Source organism: Chrysemys picta, chromosome 1 (assembly GCF_011386835.1).
Source record: "Chrysemys picta bellii isolate R12L10 chromosome 1, ASM1138683v2, whole genome shotgun sequence".
NCBI lineage: Eukaryota > Metazoa > Chordata > Testudines > Emydidae > Chrysemys > Chrysemys picta.
In genome coordinates this window covers 169,005,080-169,021,046 of record NC_088791.1, presented here as the reverse complement: position 1 = coordinate 169,021,046, position 15,967 = coordinate 169,005,080, and the positions used below count along the sequence as shown (strand labels likewise).

General features: G+C 41.7%; 1 protein-coding gene across 20 annotated transcripts in view; it reads left to right on the top strand.

Moving 5' to 3' along the window:
* The window catches only part of POU2F1 (POU class 2 homeobox 1), a 190,024-nt gene extending 186,951 nt beyond the window's left edge, over positions 1 to 3,073 (top strand). For all 20 annotated transcript variants that reach the window (XM_065575024.1, XM_065575008.1, XM_005283689.3 and 17 more), the window contains one exon: positions 2,616 to 3,073. In XM_065575024.1, coding sequence (XP_065431096.1) covers positions 2,616 to 2,926 — 311 coding nt within the window. In that variant the 3' untranslated portion in view covers positions 2,927 to 3,073. The remainder of the gene's footprint in view (positions 1 to 2,615) is intronic.
* Positions 3,074 to 15,967: the final 12,894 nt, after the last annotated feature.

Below are 15,967 nucleotides of genomic sequence, written 5' to 3'. Positions count from 1 at the left end.
GGGTTTGGTTCCTGGGTTGGTGTTTTTGTTGTGTGGTGTGTAGTTGCTGGTGAGTATTTGCTTCAGGTTGGGGGGCTGTCTGTAAGCGAGGACTGGCCTGTCTCCCAAGGTCTATGAGAGTGAGGGATCGTCCTTGAGGATAGGTGGTAGATCCTTGATGATGCGCTGGAGAGGTTTTAGTTGGGGGCTGTAGGTGACGGCTAGTGGCGTTCTGTTACTTTTTGTTGGGCCTATCTTGTAGTAGGTGAGTTCTGGGTACCCTTCTGGCTCTGTTAATCCGTTTCTTCACTTCACCAGGTGGGTATTCTGATTTTAAGAACGCTTGATAGAGATCCTGTAGGTCTTTGTCTCTGTCTGAGGGATCAGAGCAAATGTGGTTGTATCTCAGAGCTTGGCTGTAGACAATGGATCGTGTGATGTGGTCTGGATGAAAGCTAGAGGCATGTAGGTAATTATAGCTGTCAGTAGGTTTCCGGTATAGGGTGGTGTTTATCTGACCATCGCTTATTAGCACTGTAGTGCTTAGGAAGTGAACCTCTTGTGTGGACTGGTCCAGCCTGAAGTTGATGGTGGGGTGGAAATTGTTGAAATCGTGGTGGAATTCCTCAAGGGCCTCCTTCCCATGGGTCCAGATGATGAAGATGTCATCAGTTTAGCGCAAGTAGAGTAGGGGCGTGAGGGGACAAGAGCTTAGGAAGCGTTGTTCTAAGTCAGCCATAAAAATGTTGGCATACTGTGGGGCCATGCGGGTACCCATAGCAGTCCCGCTGGCATGAAGGTATAAATTGTCCCCAAATCTGAAATAGTTGTGGGTGAGGACAAAGTCACAAAGTTCAGCCACCAGGTTTGCCGTGATGGTATCGGGGATGCTGTTCCTGATGGCTTGTAGTCCATCTTTGTGTGGAATGTTCTTGTAGAGAGCTTCTACATCCATAGTGGCTAGGATGTTTTTTTTTCTGGAAGATCACCAATGGATTGTAGTTTCCTCAGGAAGTCGGTGGTGTCTCGAAGATAGCTGGGAGTGCTGGTAGGATAGGGCTTGAGGAGAGAGTCTACATAGCCAGATAATCCTGCTGTCAGGGTGCCAATGCCTGAGCTGATGGGGCGTGCAGGGTTACCAGGTTTATGGATTTTGGGTAGCAGATAGACTACCCCAAGTAGGTGCTCTAGGGATGTGTCAGTGTAGATTCATTCCTGTGCTTCTTTAGGGAGTTTCTTGAGCAGGTGGTGTAGTTTCTTTTGGTAATCCTCAGTGGGGTCAGAGGGTAACGGCCTGTAGAATGTGGTGTCAGAGTTGTCTAGCAGCCTTTTGTTCATATTCCGACCTATTCATGATGACTACAGCACCTTTTGTCAGCCTTTTTTGTTATGATGTCAGAGTTGTTTCTGAGGCTGTGGATTGCGTTGGGTTCTGCATAGCTGAGGTTATGGGGCAAGTAATGTTGCTTTTCCACAGTTTCAGCTCGTGCATGTCAGCAGAAGCACTCTATGTAGAAATACTGTAGTGGCTCCCATTCTGTGTGATACATGTTACACCCCTTTTTGCTTCTAGGTTCCTTGAATAGGCCTTTCTCTGGCCAGTAGGATGGAGCAGTGTGTCCCCACTAAGGTCCTGATCCAAAGCACATTGAAGTCAATGGAAAGACTCCCTTCAGTTTCTATTGGTTTTGGATCAGTCCCTTAGAGCCATTTCAATTTCTGCAAAATCTTATCCAGTGCTCTCAGGGAGCTTTCTCTCAATAAGTACTGGCTCCTGTTATAGGGTGACAGAACAGTGGAGGGCAGTTTCCCTGGTGCCAGACATTTCAACCTGTGCTGATGCTTTGAGTACATTCAGATGGGAAATTCTGAGAACAATCAGATGACTCGTGCTTGGGTTTATATTTTTAAGATTTCAAAGTATCCAGCGAGGTGCCGTTAATTTTTATTCTAGATAGGAACTTTATTTTTATATTTTTACAAAAATTAGAAACAGCTTGTGCTTAGCTTCAGCTGCTCAGCCTTTGCCAGCCAAAATCCAACTACAGCTGATCTGGGTAGTGTGAAGTGATGCTCCAAAAACATCTGGTACCACATGGTTGAATTATGCCACGTGCTTGCGCAGTTACTTAGATGTGTGAGGTTGACAACAAACAGTTACTGTAGAACAGATCCTGGTTTTTCAGAAGCAGATAAAAGCAGTTTTTTGAAAATAGTTTGAAAATGAGTTAGGATTATACACTATATAATGCATTAAAATATTTCATAACATCTATTCTTTTCTTTTATGTGACATATCTTGTTAAAACAAACTCTGGAATACTTTTATATAGAGAAATGTTAGGGAGATATAGGTAAAAATGAATAGCAAAAAACTTTTCAACCCTTCTCTATTCTTTGGGATAGTGAGAGGATCCTCCCTCTTGCGTGCTTAGTTCTGCCAGCCTCGATAATGCCAAATCCCATTTTCAGCTGATTTCTGAATATTTTTATGTTGGGTTGAAGCAAGAGGAAGGAAGTCATGGGAAGAAGGTTATGCTCATAAGAGGGAAAACTAAAGTTCTGTTGCACTTTGCTGCATTCCTTTGTGCTGTTAATGCTAATGTTCTCTTCCCTGCACTTTTCTCCCTTTTTAGCTCTTGCATCTGGTGGCTCTCTTCCAATAACATCACTAGATGCAACTGGGAACTTGGTGTTTGCCAATGCTGGAGGTACTCCTAACATCGTCACTGCCCCGTTGTTCCTGAACCCTCAGAACCTTTCTCTGCTCACCAGCAACCCAGTTAGCTTGGTCTCTGCAGCTGCCGCCTCCGCAGGGGCCTCTGGACCAGTCGCCAGCCTTCATGCCACCTCCACCTCAGCTGAGTCCATCCAGAACTCTCTCTTCACAGTGGCCTCTGCCAGTGGGGCCACTTCCACCACCACTACTGCCTCCAAGGCACAGTGAGCCGGGCTGAGCTGTGCTACCACCAGCCTGTTTCACTCTGCAGTGGGATTGGCTGCCAGCTGGGTTTATAAACTGAAAAATGTGATCGGCTTCCTCTCGCCATGTTGCTGGGGACAAGGGAGAGAGACGGAAAATATAAAAACAAAACAGGAAGGATTTAAAGCTGGGACAGACATTTGCCTAATTTTATAATAAACACTGTCTTTTCAGGATCGCTTCATGGATCAGAGAGCTTTCTAACCAAAAATGTAAAAAAACAAAAAACAAAAAAAAAAAACAAAAAAAAAAGTGAAAGGACTACTTATCATTTCCAGCAGTCACAATGACAAGTTAAGGTGGGTTATCAACTCAAACATAGGAAGGGGATTTCTTAGTTCTTTTGGTCTAAATATCTTTTTTTTTTTTAATTATCATTTTATAGGTCTGTTGTACAGGCCGTTATGTCATACAAGGTGTTTATAATCGTATCAATCGTGTTGGGGGTTCCTTTCTTAACTGGTACAATTTAGGCAGGCCTGTATTACTGGTGTATCTCTATTATTATTATGGTTATTATTATTATTATTATTATTTTTATATATATGGTTTGGACGCATTTGTCTTTGCTCCTGGATTGTTTTCAGTGAGCTCCCACACCATAAGGAGGGGAGAGAGAGAGGGGGGAACATAAGGAGGCTTCCTGTCCTAATCTCCTGGGAGCGTTCCTCAGTTTCTTCATCCTTGAACTCGTTTTACAGTGACTTGTACAGAGGTATCAAGAGAGATTATTTTCACCACTTTTGCAGGAATCTCGGTATAGAGGCAGCAAGTTGTGTGCAAACCTCCGGGCTAGTCTGTGCTTTTGTGGTGAGGGAGGTAGAAATAACTTCTATACTGCAGCTCTCCTTCACCCAGCTACTTAGGCTAAAGGGCCAAATTTTGCTCTAAGTTGCATGTGCATTGCTCGTATTTACTTCAGAGAGCAGGATTTGGCACTTAGAGCCCAGACTATTTCAGACACCTATTTTGGTGGTTCTACTGTATTGTTAGGATTTTCCCCTTTAAAAAAAAAAAAAAATCCTAGAAATGCAAAGTTACCTGAGGATGCCAATATCACTACTATCTAAAGGCATCCACAGTCCAAGCTTCCTACCAACTAACTTGGCACAGGGTTTTGAGAGGTGAAACTGGCTTCTCTAATCAAAGGAATATTTCTTTGCATGTTTTTTGTTGTGTACAGGGAGCTGCATTGGAACAGTTTTTCCACTGTTAAGTGCTTCTATCTAGAGGGATAGATGTCAGGTCTATTGGAACAGAAGTTGATGCCAATTTCATGCCAACTCAACCATAAGAAAGCACTCTTGACTTCCTTGCACCCTTGTTCTGTTTTAAATAGCTTGTAGGTTTTTTCTCTACTACACTGCTTGGTGCTTTGGAAATAGGAGACAGTGACCAATCAGCTGGAATTGTCCAGCCTGATGTGGGAAATAGCACCAAGCTAGTCAACACTGGGACTTTGCACACATCTTGGTGTTCTCGTGTGGTCTCTGAGGAGTGATGTTGCTACCTTGATCAAAATGGCAATAAGCATCTCTGACTAAAGACTCAGTGTTGGCTTGCTGACGTAGCTGTGTTTCCAGGGTTGTTTCCAATCCACATAGCAAGGAGCATTTGAGAACAGAGAGCTTATGAGAATGGATGAGGAAGAATAATGGGTTTCCAGAGGTTAGTGATGTATATTCTTTAATATACCAATCGAGTATCTGAACCAAAAAGATTTCTAAAGAGAAGACTGGATCGCTGCAATGCAGTTCACTTTGAACTTTTCATTCCTGTTGGATTTAAAAATTTCTGCCATGTGTTTAAAACACATTTGAACTCAGCTAGAGAGGGTGTCACAAGCGCCCCCTCTGGGTTTGGTTTTGGTTTTTTGGAGGGGGACGAGGGGGTGTCACCCGGGAGTTTCAAGATAGCAAGTTTATGCAGTTATGTTCGCTTTTGCTGATCATCAAGGGGGATCTTGGAATCTCTCACCACCTGAGATCAATAAGACAGCAACTTAAACCCAACATACATTTTGGTCTGTGACCCAAGTGTGTGAGATTTACATTTATACTCAAATGGCAGAAACTCTTCTCTTCTTCCCCTCATGTTTTTCTCTGTTCATGTCTGACTCTCTCTCCACCTTCCTGTTTCACAGATTATTTAAAATAATTATCCATAAGATTTCAAAACTAGTGAACTGCAAGCAGGGAAACTAACAAATGTCCGTCCACCATTTTTAATGTGTTTTTTGATTTTTTTTTTGTTTGTTTTTGTTTTTTAAAACTAAGCTTGAACCAAAGTCAATTTCTAGCAAGCTGCTGTACTAATGGACTAGTTTGTATAAGTGCAGTTCAGACGCAGAGAGGCGATAGATGCTACTGACAATTTCTTTTTCATTTGTCTTGTTTTTTATTAATTTTATATAAAAGTTGCTGCTTGTTTTAATCTTTTTTGGGGGGATTGATAATTTGTATATCCTTGGGGCAGACTCTTAACTTGATTTTTTTTTAAATAGTTTTTTTTTGTTTGTTTGTTTGTTTGGAGTGTAAATAGAATGGCAATGTCAGGTGATTACTAATCCAAGTGGTCCCCCACTCCTCCACCCTACCAGTTAAATAAATCTAAATATTCTGGTGTGACTGCACACAGTCTGTGCAGAAGATTTTAGGGCTATGAATAATATAGAATATAAATTGCCCATAGTGTAACAGCTTTGGAGCAGTAAAAGGTATAGATGGGTATGATTCAGGGAGGGAGAAGTGGAAGAGGAGATGCTGGTTACCCACTGTGTTGGTCTAGAGGCCATAGCATTGACTATAGTTTCTACCAAAGGAAATATCAGTCCCATAGGACTTGTAGTCAGCCAAGTAAAAGGGCAGGAAATGCTGCAGCTACAATGCTTGCACTTGGGTCTGAAAATTCCCAGTCACCTCCAGACATTCGTAAAAGTAAAATTTACCAAGAGCCTTTTTGTTAAAGGGCATTTGGATGATATCCTCTCCACTGTATCCTCTGTTTTCTGATGCATCTGAGACTGGGGAGTGGGTCCTGTGCATTTATCTAGGAAATACAAAGAATGTGGGCCTTAAATCAGCATCAAAACCTCTCTCCACAGTTCAAAGGGACTGTGCCATCAGTTGTCTGGATGATTTTTAACTTCCCATTCTTGTTGGTTTGTGGTTGAGAGGGGGGTGTGATGCATACATATCTGGAACACTAATGCAGCTTGGATGGTTATTTATTATAAAAAAATTGTTTTTTCCTGATTCCTTTTGCATTGGTCACATGGCTTTGGTGTGAGCACCTTAAACTCTCCCTCCCTCATCCTCTGCTACCCAATCACCCTCTAAGGGCCCCAGACTCCAGGGAGCTTCTTAGTTGTCTTTTCTGAAAGAAACTGGAAACTTTAAGTAGCCACATGTCCAGGGAGGCTTGACTGAAATGCTCTTCTTTTTGCCCTGGGGAACTGGCAGTAGATTGTCATATCCTACCACACCCTCCACTCCCTCCTTGGCTCAAGCCCAGTGTGTTTTTATTTCCTATCATAGAACATGTCAATGTCTGATTGTAGCCCTTTTGTTCAGTTGATCTGCCTGGACCCTGCTCCTCATTGGTAGTATTGTTTCCTCTTGTGAACATTGGTCACCTCTACTATTTTAGTTAAAGGAGAGAAGAGAAGAACCCAGAGATGAGGTTGCAGCGGCATTATATTTGCCTAGTAAGACTATACATGCACACTCTTTCAGAACTTGAGATGGATGAATGATCGGGTGTTGGAATGTAGTGGAAATTGCTGTTTTAAACCTTAATCATGACTGCAACAGAAACTGAAGTGTCTACAAGGAGATTCAATAGTGATTGATGATTTATGGACTTGGAGAATTAGAGACTGAAGATTTAAGGATTGGAGTGGGAAAATATTGTCCCACAGATTCAAAAATTAGCCAACAGCGGCTGAGGGCATTATTTTGCAGTTGCAGTCACTTTTCCACCCCAAAGGACGATAGTTTACTCTTTATAATCCAAAAATACAAGTCAGTATAGATGTCTTAGCAAAAATGGTTTTCTGTTGCCCACGAATGTCATAGTCCTTGTCTTAAATCCATCACTGAGTGAACAAACTGTTCCTTTGTTGTTTTATGGGATTATCTCTGAGAATTCTGAATTCAACAGAATCACACACTCTCTCTCTCTCTCTCTCTCTCTCTCTCTCTCTCTCTCTCTCTCTCTCTGAAATAAAATCAAATCAGGCTTTGTTGGCCAGGGCCAGAAGAAATTCCTTAAAACTCTTGTACATGGAAGGGAAAATTGCAAGTTATCTAGTGCATCTTTCTCTACCACAACTCCATAAAACTCCATATATGTAGGTGTCTGGGCTTTTTTTCTCATTTCCAAGCATATCTCATGGCAGGTAAAAGCTAGTGAGAGACCAATTCACTTTATTATCTCCAAGGACAATTAGGATCTGTATATTAGGCCCGGGGAGGGACATATGTATGAAGAAACACAAGAAATAAATACCTTCCCAAAAAAGATATGGAGAAGGGGAGATACACAAATGTTTCTTCAGGAAAAAGTCTTAAAAGGTGGTGGTCATGTGAATTTTGGTAGAGAACTCATTCAGGTTTGGTTCAGACAAATCTGACCCACCCAGTTGACCTCTGTCCCAGTAGTTAGGGGATGAAAGATTCATGTACTGTTCACACACATGCACATACCCACCCTTAGATGGAGTCTCCTGTCAAATGTGAATTTTGTGAGGAATCCTAAGCCAGTTAAAAAAGTATTCGTTTCTTTACTGACCTGTTACCTAGTGTATATGCAGGAATGCTCACATATAACGTGTGTGTGTGTATGTTCGTGTGTGTATGTATACACATGCCCTATACTAGTTAGTACTGAGATATACTCCCTACATAAGAAAAATCCTGGTTTATAATAGTTTTGTATCATGCTCAGAGCCTAAGTACAATATTGTTTACATTTTAAAAATTGTTTTAATTGGGAGACTCGTGACAACACATCATTGCCCCAGACCTACTCAAACAAATCCTCTGCCTTCAATAAGTAAAGTCACACAAATTAATTAAAAGCCATATCAGACCCCAAAAACCACTTTCCCATGAAGACCATAAACCTTGGGCTCTGATGGATTATCAGTGGGAACACAATGGAAAGTAGAGGGTCTTCATATGAAAATGCTCTGCTGGTAATACTGGACATCTGTGTTCAAGTCACTAATAAGACCATGCACCAGATTTTAACAGTTGTGATAGAGCCCAGAAACGGAGACATTTTCTTCATAATTTGAATCTCATACCCTTGTAGGTTTCAAAAATTAGACCTTTAAATTTCACCTGGAAGTGAACTGGCTGTTATGCCATAATGGAGAGATTTCTAAAGAAAACATTCAGGATGTATGTAATACATATGTTAACTTACTTGGAAATGCATTTAATCATTTGTTACCCCTTTTTGGGTAACAAATCTTGATATTAATCTCAAGAGAAGTAGGAACAATATATGAACTCACGTTATAATGGCCTTCCCTTTGTGCTGATTGAGCATTCCACTGCCCCTCCACCCTCATCCCTTTCTTGATCTTCTTCCCTGTACAGCGTGGGAGGAGGTTATTTTAGTCTATAGATTAAATGAAAACAAAATGTAACTTGGATCTATGGGTGGTGTCTTTCCAATGGACTTCTTAAAAATCAAAATAACTTAGGCAACTTTAAAAAAAAATGGAATAAGAGACTCTCCTTGTTCTCAGGGGGCAGCAGAGGAGTGTCTGTTACCAAAACAACTTGAGAGAATTCTCCCTGCACATCAGTAACAATGATTAGGTCAGTGATAGTGATTTACGGTTTTCTCTGAGGTCACACAGCATAAAGCATAGGTTCATCCATACCTTTAAGTTGTGGCCTCTGAAAATAAGTAGCTACTATTATAAAGAACATCACTAAAGAGTTAGATTTTTGTTGTTCCTCTGTTGGTTTAAGTAGAAGGTACCCAACAGTCCACTGGAGCAGATTCCATTTTTCCTCCTGATTGAGGTGTTGAAAGTGCAGAAGTCCTCTGTGAAGCATATTCTTGGAGTAGAGTAACGTTCAATAAAACAAAGACCATTTTTTTCATAAAAGAACAGAACATCTTAGCTCCATTGCCGCTGGAGCCATATAATGGAGGCACCATTAAAACAACTTCCAATTTACCTTAATTGTCAACACCTAATATTTTACTAAATAAAATTGTTCTCGTCCCAATTTGAAACTGTACTTTACAAAATTGTCAGAAAGGAGCTCTTTTTGTAATGGAAATAGAGGCTTTGGGACAAACTAAATACTACATCAGATCCTAGCTATTGATGACATGTGGTTAAAAAAAATAGCATTTCCAATTATCTTATGGTTATCTTTGGGCAAAATCCTAAATATAAACGCTTAACATGTCCATTTAACTGTGTTATAGCCAGTTAAACTGAATTCTGCTGTCTTGAGGAAAAATAGGATTATCTTAAGTTTGTATGTACGTGTGTGTACACACACACATATATTGAGAATAAATTCAATTCTGTCTTTTATATACTCTCTCTTGGACATTATCAAAGGAGGAATCTGACTGGTTGATGAATACATCCATTATATAGTTATCCATTTGTAACCAGCCTGCTCTGAATTTGTTAGGCAGTTGTTACAAAAATATGACCCAGAAAGTTGTTAAAACAATTCACACTTCAAGAAGTTCAGTTGCACTGGTTCTGCTCTTTAGAAGAGTCAAAATCAACTCCCATTGATGTCAGTAGGAGTCTCCCTTGCCTCCAGTGGGAGTTGGATCAGATCATAGAGTGTCTTTGGCACTTGACAATGGATCTCCTATCTTACAGAGCATTTAACATGCATATGTCTTTGGTACAACCACCTTTCTTTTTGTGTATTGTTAAGATACAGGCATTGCATGTGGATATAGTGTCATCTGCTCTTTTTTCTAATCTAATGCAAATCTGTTGTTTGTTTGACTCATGATTTGCAAATTATTATGTTTAGTATCTTGTGTATTGCCACCCATTCAGAATAGGATCAGATTCTATAAACCTAAAAGCAGTTTACGTCAGAGCATTGAAAGGAATGAAATGTGTATACACGTGCATGCACCCATATAGCTATACACACGGACAGTACAATATAAAAACATGATTGTTCTCTTCTGACTTTCATCATCAACGAGGAGGATGAATGGAATAATTACCACTTGCTTTGTGACTCTATCCTGTCTGATTAAGGTGGTAGTAATGTTGAGCCTTCATTTATTCTTCGTATCAGTTTGCTATGTACACACATTCCTGCTTTCATCCCTAACCAGTATAATTCAGATGTCAATCTGATTGCATACTTGTACTAATCCAACTCTGTCCTCCTTTTTCTTTCTCTCATATGCATGCCCATACCCTGAATGAACAGACTACTCTTTCATTCATTCCCTGGGGACTCCATCTGGAGGGTTTTAGAGACTGCAGTGGAACTACAGATAGTTTTATTCTTGGGGAGGAGAGAGTATGTGGTTTGACAGAATAGATTGGTGTGGTCAGGTATGTCAAACGCACCAGATATGGCTTTTCTGACTAAATTTCTGATCATGGAGCATCTCCTGGGCTTTATACCAATACTCCCTGCAAAGCATGCTTTGCTTGGGTGAATCTCCTTGGGAGACATTTCAGTTCCTGTTCCTGTTCCTGTCCCTGAGTAAGTGGAGGGTCCCCAACTGGAATAATCTGGGTCCCACTCCTGCCCTTCCCTCCCCCTCCTTCAGTAAGAGGTAGCACCACAGAGCTGTGAGAACAATGCTTGTGAGTAGCAGCTGGCTTCTGGCACCTTCATAAAATACCTCAGCATAGCTTAGCGTTGTCACATAACTGGTTTTAAACTGAAAAATCAGAAGAGAAAAACAAACTTTATAAATAGTGGAGATAATTCTAGCTGTAGAGTTTAGTTGAACTGATGTTTATTATGATTGATAAACATGATTATGCTGTATGTATTTGAGATCCTGTTGATAGGTTACAACTTTATAGGGTTGGGGGGGAGGGGGGGATGTTGGGTGGGGGCGGAGCGAAGGGAGTTGACTCTGTTAGAAGGAAAATGTTGCTCATGAATTTTTTTCCTTGTATCTGTCTTGCCAAAGGAAACATTTTGTTGCTCCTGGGTTTGGGATTGTTGTTTGGTTGGTTTATCTGTGGTCTAATCTGCAGCACAGCACATGATGGCATGCAGGTTACTGATTGGGTGGCTGTTCAGGGTCCTTTAGGCACACACCTGCTTCCCCTCCCTCCCTGCCTTTTCCTTACGAATAATAAGGGCCTTTGTAGGGATCTAAAGATTAGGCAAGGTGTGTATATATTGGGAGCTTGGGAGAGAGGAGATGGAGATATTGGGTCAGATTCAGCCCAGGTATATCCATTTTAGCCAGTGGAGTTGCACCAGGGCTGAATTGGGGCCATGGCATTTAAGTTTGGGAAAGAGAGAATAGTTGTTGCATCTTAATTTAACTGAGAGAGCAAAAATGAAACCAGTTCCTTTTATCCCCCTTGTCTTGTTACTGAATGTAGGGCTTGTAGTGCTTGATAATAGGTGGAAAACTTTTTAAACACTTCCTTTTCTAATAGCAATGCTAATCCTGTCTAGACCAAAAACTACAAAAGAAAAACCAAACTGAGAAGTGAAAGCTAACCTGCTCCTAGCACCTGGCTGGTGTACCTGAAAGGATCGAAATACTGTGAGTCAGTCTGGGGGGAGGGGTGTTTGGGGAGGAGTGAGGTGCATTCCTCTCATGGTGTTTGTCTTGGCTTTGGGTGGGAGTACTGGGGGAAGTGGTGATGACTTGGGAGGAATTCCTGGCCTCTTCCATCCTGACTTCAAGGCATCCTTTCCATTCTTCCAACTTCCCTAAAGGGGGGTGGGGGTGAGGAGGTGGGTGAGCGAGTGAGTGAGTTTTTGAGTGGTTGTGTGGATCTAAAGAGGTGAATTTCTAAGGAGCTCAGAGCTCCATTGGGATGGGAGAATTTCCAATGGCTTGGTAGGGAACCAAAGGCACTGATGAGTCGTCAGCTCTGCTGTTGTCAGAGCAGATAAGAGGAAAAGCTGGGCCTTTTTCGCGCTTTGGGTGGATGTCCCTTTCTGTAAGGATCTCGTCTCCTGTGGACGTTGCCACCTTTTTGTGCACAGGGATGTCTTGGCTCTGTGAGGACAAACTGCATATGGGGTTGCTCAATGCAGCAGCCTAGGTCTCAGCTGCTGCTGGAAATAGGAAAAACTGTTTCTTCCCTTCAAATATGGAAGCAGTGGTACCAAGGTCAGAGTCCCTTCCAACATCCTGCATGTGTTGTCTTTCTCTTCTAAAGATGGGGGACCCAGGAAACTCCTTTCTTTACTCCCCAAAATAGCCATGAACATTGTCATGTATTGTGCTATTGGGTTGAGTTGTTTTATCAGTGAACCTGGCGAACGCTTGTGAAGAAAGGGAAAGGGTGGAAAATAGATGAATTGTCCAGCTACTCTTCCTCCGGAAACCAATCGGGTTGCAGAACTTCACTGAAAGCTTTACTAATAGAATTGTTGTTCTGACATTATGTAAAAGTGGTATTAATATTGTGTGACTTTTCAAAGAGCTAGATAGATTTATAGGTAGGTAATAGGGATATTGAAGAAATGACTTCTCAATTATAAGAGCACTTGGAACAAAAGATGTGGAAAACAAGGTGTGCTTTAAGGTAAACAAATCTGAGGAAGGAAATGAAACAACCTGGGCGAGGGAAGGGAGGGTGATATCCTTTGGGATTCCTTAGTGCTACTGAGTTGTTCTGCCCCAGGACTGGAGCACCCCCTCTGCCTTATTTCATCTCTCTACCAAGCAAGACATTGTCAAATAGCTCAGGCCAAAAATGTAATTTACCTTAAAATTGTTCTAGTCTGCTGGGGAATTTTTCCCTCCAGAGTTTTATATAGACCATAAAATAATATTCAATCCTACACTCTGTCCCCAAGAACTAACCACCTCCTCCTCCTCCCCCAAAATTCCTCAATCTAATATTGTGGGACCCACTAAAATTATGTATTGCCCCCTGCTGATTTTTGTAGCAGCATCTAGTTAACAAACATTATTCTCTGAGCTGTGCTAATGTTCTGGATGGTGCTGGCATGCTATGGTGCTATAGAAATCCTAATTATTAAACAAAGAGGATCCTGTTTTGGCTCCATCCAGGACACTGGAAACTATTTATGCCAAGTCATAAACCATGGAAATCACACAGCCCCCTTCAGAAATGAAAGCTCTTATAAAAATCAAACACAGCACCCTTGATAGTGTCCTTCAGAACAAGGTAGTTTAGATTAAAAAAAAACAGTCCTTCCCCCAGTCTCCCTCACTGTGTTGGTCCTGGTACCTTCTTTGCACAAGTGAGCTGAAGGATGAAATCTCAGCAAGCTGAGACACCTATGCAGACTCATAGCCCAGCTCTGCTACCTTTTGAGAACTGGGAGCAGGATTGGACCCTCATTTTGCAACAGGGAGAGGAAAGAGGCACTGCAGAACTGCCCGTCATTGGTTTGGAGTAATGTGAATAGGGCAGTTCTGGTGGGGGGGGGCAAGTGCTGATCACCTTGGAGAGCATCACGTGCCCACTGTCTATCAGAAGGATCAGTGCAGTAGCCATCTCCATGCCTGCCAGTGCTGCTGTTGTTCCATTTCCTTCCTCTGCAGTAGTGTCTAAGGCTAGGTGTGGGGTGTTTATCCGCCACAGGTACAGGAGCTGTCGTATACCTCATTTCTAACTCGTAACTGAGTAACTTGCTTTAACTTTCTCCAAACCCTACAGAGTTGCCAAGTCTGCCCTCCCTCCCTTGATTAACGTTGAACTCTGGCATATAGCAGCCCGTGACCTGCAACCTGGGGAGTGACCCCCTAAAGCCTCTGAATGTCGCTGCTTAAAAGCTACTGCAAAATGAGGGCAAATTGCAATCTTCTCCTAGTTCTTTTGGTTACAAGGGGTCCTCTCAATTAGTCTGTGAATATCCAAAGGCACCCTCCCTCCAATCTGTGCATGAAACATCCACAACTGCCTTTCCCCGCTCTCCTGGTGTCAGGACTTCACTGAAATTCCAGGGCCAGGCAGGTCCCTGAAGGCTTCTTTCAGCTGAGTGCTGCGCACACACTACTCATCCTTTTAAAAAAAACAAAAACAAAAAAAATAGGACCAAAAAAGAAAATTCTCCAAATATTTAATTTTCTTCTTTATTATTTGACAATCTTGTATCCCCCGGGCTGTCCAGAAGCTGCATCCTTGATCCCTTCCACCTTTACTTTGAATGTAGTTCCTCCACCCCCATGGGAAAGAGAAGCGTTGACAGGTCACGGTGCGCTGCTATAAGCCGGGGGGGCGGTTTCTTTGTTTTGTTTTGTTCTTTTAAAATTTCCAGCCAAAACCAAAGATTTCCTAATGATTGTATAAACTCAAAACAAACAAACAAACCAAAGACAAAGGGGCGTCTTCAGCAATCCCATCTGTGAGGCCAGCCCTGGTAGAGGAGGAAGGGGGTTCCCAGCAGGCTGCTAAAGTGGAATGCCTGGCTTCCCATGGCCCGACACTGTGTGGCTCTTCCACAGCAAAATGGACTCAACCTGATCCAGGCAGTTTCCATCCCACCCTTTGCTAATGTGTTGTGGAGGAAACTTGCTCTTTAAGCTCACAAAAACCCAGGGTGCAGCCACTGGGGAAGGTGGGTTGGGAGAGCAGATGGGTTGCTGCAGCGCCACAGATTGGTTGAGAAGCTGAAGACATTGGTGCATGATTGGCTGCTCTGATAGGTGCTTTAACCCTTTGGGGGCTGGGTGATGTTGATTAATACACGCTGAGGTGCATTTCTTAGCTTTTTTCCCTCCCCCCCGTAACTGCTTGGAAGAGGCTGTCCTGTTGTGAGAAATCTCCGAAAGAAGAAAAAGCTTTTCATTTCTCCTCTAGTTGCTTTTTTTCTATATTGTTATTATTTTTGCAGCACCACTGTGCAACTATGCATTGTATTTCTCAACCTTTTATGCTAGGTAGATGCCTGTGACTTTTTAACTTTTGGGGGGGGATTGCAAATGAAGGAACTTTATACATGGATCTTTTTAATCTCAGTTGATTGGGGGGTGTTTGGTTCTAGGGTCATACAAGCTCTATCCCAAAGCAAAATCCAAATGTTAATAATATTAGCCTGATGCAGATACCAAAGATAATTTCTTTCCTGCAGAACCTTAGACTTGTGTATTAAGTACGATTACCCAGCACTTGCATTAGTCTAACCTCAGTAATTCCAAAGCTTAGATGTATATTTTGGTATATTTCTGGGATATTAAAAGAATTGTCGTTTAAATTCTTGTTTGTTTCAGTGTAATGCTCTTAAAGTCATAGCATGGAGATAACTGAACTGTCCTATTCTTAGTAGTTTGAAATAATAGTATTTTTGTATGTTTTGGGTGTGTCTATGTATGTATTAACATAACAGTTTTCACTGCCTAGGTGTTCATAATTAAAAAGAATTAAAAAGTTCTAAAGTGTACATAATATTCCATAATGAACCTTCCACCAGACTGTCAATTTGGATTGCATTTTCACTGACTGCCATTCCCAGCTGGGATTCCTTATTTCTTTTTTAAGGAGACAGCATCCTTAATTTTTCTAAAGACCTGAATTTACTTTTTACATAACTGGGTCAAAGGGTGTTTTCCGTTGTTTTTTTGGCGGGGGGGCCAGTTAGAAAGTGGCCCGAGATTTATTTAAGAAAAATCTTGGAAGCACATTAGTTTGAAAACATCAGTTTCTCTTTGAGTGAAAAGTTGGAATTTGGGAAAAAAACCTTTCCGCTGAAGCTGGCCAATAACTTTTAGTGAAGCAATGAGTTGTGAATAGTGAATAGCCTGTGGGGGGGGATCCTTTTATGCGTCTCTTCAGCCAAAGATAAATTTGCAGTCTGTGTGTTAACCCTT